Consider the following 6,970-nt stretch of genomic DNA (forward strand, 5'->3'; position numbering starts at 1 on the left):
TGTGCTCTTTTTCTCCAAGCCTTCTCTCCTCTCAGAATAATGAAGGTCTCTGTGGCTGCCCTCTCCATCCTCCTGATCATGGCATTCAGTTCTCTGGCATCCTCTGCACCATGTAAGTGTTCCTTCTCGTTCCCTCTGTGGCTGTGCCCAGGCTGTGATAATAAGATGGACAGAACCCTGACAGGAGATGAGGCTAGTTTGATCATAGGGATCTTTGAGGGTTGGCAGGCGCAGGAGCAGGAGCAGGGAGAATGTCTGTGCCTTTGGACTTGAAAATACTAACCAGCTCTCGACAGTATATGCTGGTTAAATGTTAGTTGGAGATGAGACAAGAGAGGAAAAAGGGCACTGGACCGGATTCTGTGTCTGACTAAGTTCTCATTCTGGCTCTTCTGCTAATTACCCGAGTGATCTCCAGCAAGTGGCTTCCTGGGTAGACGGCAGGAACTGGATGGGCAGGTCTCTGACATCCCTTTCAGCCTGCCTGGCCCCACTTTAGGGTTCTTCAAAATATCCCCAGTGATGAAAGGGAACAGCAGGTCTGATCCTCCTGCAGGCACAATGAGAATCACACCTGGTACTAGAAGATAGCAGCATAAGAGAGGAATCACATCCCCAGTGTGCCTAGTTCTGAGTTTGTACCTGGGATGGAGTCAGCAGGTAAAGAATGAAAGGTGTGAATATATGACCTTACTAATCTCATGCCTCCCCTTTCTTTGCAGTGGGCTCTGACCCTCCTATCTCCTGCTGCTTCTCCTATGTCAGCCAACAGATCCACAGAAAATTTGTGACAGACTATTATGAGACCAGCAGCCTGTGTTCCCAGCCAGCTGTGGTGTGAGTATCTATCCACTGAATGTCTTGAGGGGATCCAGGGAGAGAGAATGGCAAGGGGAAATGGGGCCATTTGGCGACTTGGTGAAATCAATGAATCAGGCCATTCAGTGGAAACTGAGGTTATGAGGGAAAGAAATTTCCCAAGTGGTCCCTGCGGAAGGTTGGGTTCTCCGTGGAGCAGAATGGGAGCTGCTCACCCAAGGGGGAGGGGGAAACAGAAGCAACAGGGATTATATGCTAATATTAAGCTTCCTGAGACATTCCCCACTGAACAGGCCTCTAGAGAGAACCTGAATGACTCAGAAGGGCCTATGGGATATTGCCAGAGGTGAAAAGTGTTCCTCATGGCCCTCTAGAGATGTACAAGGCATGGTCAGTGCTGGACCTAGGGGGAACACAGAAAAGCATTTCTCTCTGTGACCTCTCATCTCTCCTCTCCCTGCCCAGGTTCCAGACCAAAAGAGGCCGGCAGGTGTGTGCCAACCCCAGTGATGCCTGGGTTCAGAGCTATGTGGAAGACCTGGAGCTGAACTGAGGGGCTCAGGGCCCTTGGATGATGACTCTTAAAGGGAAATGGACCAAGCTGAGGAATTCCACAGTTAGATGCAATATCCCCAAATCTAACCTTCTGGAGATCCCCTCTCCCCCTATAATTTATTCTTCTCTGTGAGACTTATTTATGTAACTTATTTGGTGGCATCTTTGGGTACTCGTTCTTGCTGTTTTCACTTCAGTAAGTCAATTGTTCCCCATGGGGACCTCTATTAGCAGCCTGACCTCTCTTCCTAAGAGTCATTTGGGTCACCTGCTGGATTCCATGAATGTAACACAAAGATTTCAGAATAAAATGTTTTAAAACCATATTTTTTGCTGTGGTTTCAATGTTCTTTGGAGATGAAGAGTTCAGGTCACAGAGTTATGCTCTTATCATATAAGATTGGTGTGGCGTCATTACACAACAGAGGGCCTATAAAAGCTCTGTGGGCTCATTGAGCTGCCATCTTACTTTGAGTCAGCAGGTTAATGGGGATTCCAAAAATCTCATCTTCTCCCTTCTAGAGAAGCAAAATTCCAGGAATAGAGAGGCAGTGTTCTTCCATTTCTTATCTGATAAGACCAAGCAGAGAATCTTGTGGTCCTTATCCACAGTTTAAGAGAAACTTTGGGAAGCTAGAGAATGTTCACAGAAGGTCATCCAATGATACCAAGAGCCTAGATTAAGAAGTGGATGATTTGAAGGGAGTAGGGATGGTCCATGGGGAGAAGTGAAGAGACCTGTCAGCCACAACTTCTGTTTTCAAGCATTAGAAATTCTGTCTTTTGGAGGAGTTGAGATCTGTGCTTTTTGGGGCCCAAGGATAGAACCAAGCAGAAGGGGTGAACTTTGTAAGGACCTAAAATTGAGCCTGACATTAGGAAAAAATTTCTTAACAATTATAGCTGTCCAAAGTGGAATGGAATGTGTCAAGCTGTGGAGGGTTGTCTCTCCCATGGAGGTCTTTAAACAATGGCTAGGTGACCACCCACAAAGAATGTGGTAGTGGAGATTTATTTTCAATCACCTTTTGAAGTAGATCAATATGCTGTTTCTGTTGTTGAGTCATTTCAGTTGACTGATTGTTTGTGATCCCATTTTGGGTTTTCTTGGCAGAGATACTGGACTGCTTTGCCAGTTTCTTCTCCAGCTATTTGACAGATGAGAAAACAGGCAAACCGGGTTAAGTGACTTGCCCAGAGTAACACAACTAGTAAGTGCCTGAGGCCACATCTCAACTCAGGGAGATGAGTCTTTCTGACTTTTGGCCCAGCATCCTATCCACTAGTGCATGTGTAAATTCGTGAAATGTCTCTTTGGCATTCCTCTTTGGCCTCTGCCAAGCATTAACTGTGTGATGTTGGGCAATGCATTCAACCTTTCTCTCCATGGTATCCCTTAAGACTGCCCTGAGGTTGACATGAGTTACCAGGGGCAGCAGAACATGCTTTAAGAGCTGGAAAGAGCTCTAGTGAAGGAAAGGTTGTTTCTTATTCTTTGTGGTAGCTGAGGGTGGGCTGTGCTCCTGTTCTCCCTACCCTGCTGGGGAGATGAAATCCCAAGAGAGATTTGAAAGGGATTGGGAAGCAAAAAGAGTCCTCGTTGAATTTCATGCCTTCTAAGGTTCCTTCCAGCACCAAATCCTTGGACTTCTAGTGGAGAGTTCCCATTGTTAGTGGGTCTTGACATTGCCAAAGGACTGACTTTTCTCTGAACAACCCATGTGAAATACGGAGGAGTATAATCATGCCCTTTTGATGGATGAGGAAATTGACGCTCAGAGAGAGCCTCATACAGCCCGGAAGTGTCCAAATCGGGGTTCCAGCACTGCTCCACTCTTTCAATACCAGCATCCTGTTACCTCTACCGAGCTAGTCTGCAATGGTCCCCACAGGGAATGAGGGCGAATCAAGCCTTTTCTATCCCTAAGAGTTAAGAGGCTCTCAAAATGGCCACAGGGAAAAAAAAAAAACAGAGAAGCCCAAAGATGTGTCTGTACTTTAATTGGTCTTCTTTTACAATTCAATTATGTTTTTTCAGTCAATATTTTGTACCAGTCATTTCTGAATGTGCATTATACTCATGCCTCCAAAGAAACTTTTTAAAATGGAAGGGGAAAAAAGTTCAGCACAACTCAGGGAATTTAAAAGATTAGGAATGGGAAGGGTCAGTGTCTAAAGGGTGAAGATAATTGGGTGACTTGTCCAGGGCCACCTTGTGTGCTACTCAGTATCAGGAGAAGGATTTGTACCTCAGTCTCCCTGACTTTCAGTTCAGCTCCCTAACCACCAGACCACACTGCCTGTGCTGGAGGAGAAAAGGGCAATAAATTCACAAGACCAGACCTGACTTGCCATGTGAGTGGGATCCTCATTTCTGTCTGAAACTCAAGGGCAAAAGCTGTCCTCTTTTGATTCCTACTAATAAGAGGAAATGCTAAATCCCATTCTGTTTTCCTCTTCCCTCTTCTTTCTTGGGTCAGGAGAATGTAGTGAGACCCCCTTTCCTTCTCTTTTCCTTTCCTTCTGCAGGGCTCCAGTCCTCAAGTGGAAGTCTGACTAAGATGTTTCTATAGCTTTACTGTAGCATCGAGCCTTTAATTCTTTGTCTTTTTGTGGGCACACTCCTGTGGCATTCCCATTTTGGGTCCTCGTATTCCTTTGGATCTCTTTATGTCCTGTGTGACTTATTTTAGGTTTAGGACACAGAGGAAGAAAAAGGGAGAGTGACTTATGACTCTCAGTAGAGGGAGGAAGAGGAAGCCTTGGGACCAGAGAAGAGCCACAAGGCAAACCTATATTGAGGCAATGTTAGACTCTGCAAACCCAACCACTGGCCATAAGAAAGTGATATCAAAACACACCCCAGAGTGTCTCCAAAATTGCCATGACCCTCATACATTATTAATTTATTCTTTTTTATTTTGAACATCAAAATATCAACAAATATGAACATTTCAATATATAAAGAACAGAAAAGAGGAGGGTGTATGAATCTGAATTTCTACTAATTATCTCTTGGTGGTTTTAGGTACATGTTACGTTTATCACTATGGGAAATCACCTGCCTTACTTGCATCTCTCCCCTTCTAGAATTCTGTTTTCCCCTCAATTTTTCATTTTTGCTCTTTCCTTTATTTCTCCTACTTTTGCCCTCCTGTTAGCAGCCCCAAGCCATCCTCCTATTTAATAGATTGTGTATCAGGTGACAAACCAAAAGTGCTGACTGAGCTTAAAACGTTCATCTCATTTGGCATCCTCAGTCTATCACCTACCTCCCCATGAAGAGGTGGGAAACTGGCTTCACCTTCAGTCTTCTGCTGGAAGGATCAGCATTATGGAGTCATTCCAACTGGATTTCATTGACAACACACCAGTCATTTTATTATCTCTTCTCTAGGTTCTCTTTACTTCATTGAGAAATAGAAGCAAGTGAACATGGCAGCTGAGTGTTTAGGAACCCCATGGAAATCACCCACTTTGGTGGGGATTCTGTTTGTTACCCAAACTGCTGGAAAAACCAGAAAGCAGCCAGAGATAAATGAAGGTTAGACCAATATCTTACACCGTCTACAAAAATAAACTGCATGTGTCATGGTGGGAGTTGGAAACTGAAAAAGGAACCCAGGAAATGAAGGGCTGTGTCAAGGGCTGAGATTTAGTTCCTCAGGGCAGTTTACTCTTGGGGGAAAGAGGAGACTGGATGGAGAGGGGAGAGATGTGTGTGCAGTGGTATGAGAAGAGTGCTGAAGGGGCCGTGATAAACTTGAGAGAGTAGCGGAAACTGATGAAAGAAATGCAAAATGAAGTAGGAAGAAGAGATATGGCCACCATTGATTGGGATGAGTATTCAGCATGGCCTTCATGCTATTCTGATACTATAATTGCCTAGTTCTTAGGACTGTAGATTTAGAATGAGAAGGGCCATTAGCTGTCTAGTCCAGTACCAAATGCTGCCTAGATAGAAGGGTCGCGTTCCAAGTGATTCCAGGTTTGCTGACTCTAGACTTGGATAGGAAAGTTACATCTCAAATTTCAGGAAAATCGAAGGAGATGCCTGTCCAACCCTGCCATTTCTGAACCCACTAAATAGTAACATAGCATTTATACCCATCTCCTTTTTCCTCCCACATTTGGTTTTTTCTTCTTTGACATGAATGTCATTTCCATTGAATAAAAAAGTGTGAGATGGTATATATCAGCGATGGGTGATATGGGACCTTGAGGGCACGTGTGGCCCTCTAGACCCTGAAGTGCAGCTCTTGACTGAATCCAAAATTCATAGAACAAATTTCCTTGATAAAAGGATTTGTTCTGTAATATTTGGATTCAGTCAAAGGGCCCCACCCAAGGACCTAGAAGGAAACATGTGGCCTCAAGGCAGGAAGTTCCTTACCCCTGGTATATAAGATAGTTGTGTACTTTAAAATGCCAAGGTATCATACTTACACTCCTCCTCAGAGAGTATTGGGTTGCCTCCTCTCCCATGGACCTCTGCCCCATAATTTTGTCCAAACCTGCCTGAAGTCAGAAGGCCTAAGGTTGAATCCTGAATCTATCGCTTCCAGGTTATTAAAATTTGGACAAGCCATTTAAAAGTACTGGTAATTGTATGGCAACTAGTCTATACATGATCTGATTAGTGTGTGGGCCAGGGGTACTGGGAGGTTAAAGATTACACACCTAATAATTTTCAGAGATAGGACTTGAACCCAGATCTTCCTGATCTAAAGTCTAATATACTATTCACTCTCTGTCAAGTCTGAAATGAACGTAGAGATAAGAATGCCAACAGTCCTTACTTTCTAAGGCTGTTGTAAAGATGATATGAGACAATCAATGTTAAATGCTTTGGTATCCTTAAAGTGATACAAATGTAAGGTGTTAACATCTTCACACCAGAAAGCAGGTGAAGGGATGGGCCCAGATCAGGAGTCCTCATTTCTTTGCCCAGCTCAGGGCCACTATTTTTGTGGAGGAGTGCCCTTAAAGGATCTGAGGCGGTTCCTGTGTATTGACCATTTTCTGTGAGTATAAAAATGGGAAGTCAATAAACCTGAGAGCATTTTCAATGTGTCCTTGGACAGGTCACTTCTCTGTGGGCCACAGCTTCTTTAGCTGGAAAATGAGAGGGTTCTACTAAACCACCTTGGACCCATTGACCCCTAAATCTGCAATCCTAAGATCTAGGCATTTATGGTATCAAACTGTTTGAAGGTCATGTTGAATACTTCTTCATATCAATGGTCAACAAAACTCTCCTGTCTGTTTTTGCATAGGTTTCATCTGTTTGCTGTTAGCTCAAGCTCACCACTTCCCACTTAGCACCCTTGCCACCCCACCACATGCACACTACTCCTCTCTCCATCTTCCCTCCTCTTTCCCCCATGATGAAGCCACACTGGGGGAGAGAACCTCAGTTCTTGACACCAGCCTCACATTTCCGGGGCTCCCTTTTTAGTCTAACTCCTACTGTAACATCAGCTCTCCACCAGAATTTCCACCTCTTTTAGGTTCCTTCCTTCTCTCTGGGCATTCCCAGAAACCCCTATTAAAACAAGGCCCACAAATGAGAAGAGACATAGACCTCCACAGTGTC

General features: G+C 44.4%; 1 protein-coding gene across 1 annotated transcript; it reads left to right on the forward strand.

Moving 5' to 3' along the window:
* On the forward strand, positions 1–1,700 carry LOC118856867 (C-C motif chemokine 4-like). Its single transcript, XM_036767397.1, has 3 exons — positions 1–112; positions 723–837; positions 1,285–1,700. Exons 1-3 carry the CDS (start codon positions 40–42, stop codon positions 1,370–1,372), a joined length of 276 nt encoding a protein of 91 aa, XP_036623292.1. The 5' UTR covers positions 1–39; the 3' UTR covers positions 1,373–1,700.
* Positions 1,701–6,970: the final 5,270 nt, after the last annotated feature.

The sequence above is a fragment of the Trichosurus vulpecula genome, chromosome 7, assembly GCF_011100635.1.
Source record: "Trichosurus vulpecula isolate mTriVul1 chromosome 7, mTriVul1.pri, whole genome shotgun sequence".
Taxonomy (NCBI): domain Eukaryota; kingdom Metazoa; phylum Chordata; class Mammalia; order Diprotodontia; family Phalangeridae; genus Trichosurus; species Trichosurus vulpecula.

Excerpts from the sequence above, each read along its gene's own strand:
- LOC118856867 (XM_036767397.1), top strand. The coding sequence starts at position 40 with ATGAAGGTCTCTGTGGCTGCCCTCTCCATCCTCCTGATCATGGCATTC. Across the intron at positions 113-722 it reads TCTGGCATCCTCTGCACCAT|TGGGCTCTGACCCTCCTATC; the intron begins GTAAGTGTTCCT and ends CTTTCTTTGCAG. Across the intron at positions 838-1,284 it reads TGTTCCCAGCCAGCTGTGGT|GTTCCAGACCAAAAGAGGCC; the intron begins GTGAGTATCTAT and ends CTCCCTGCCCAG.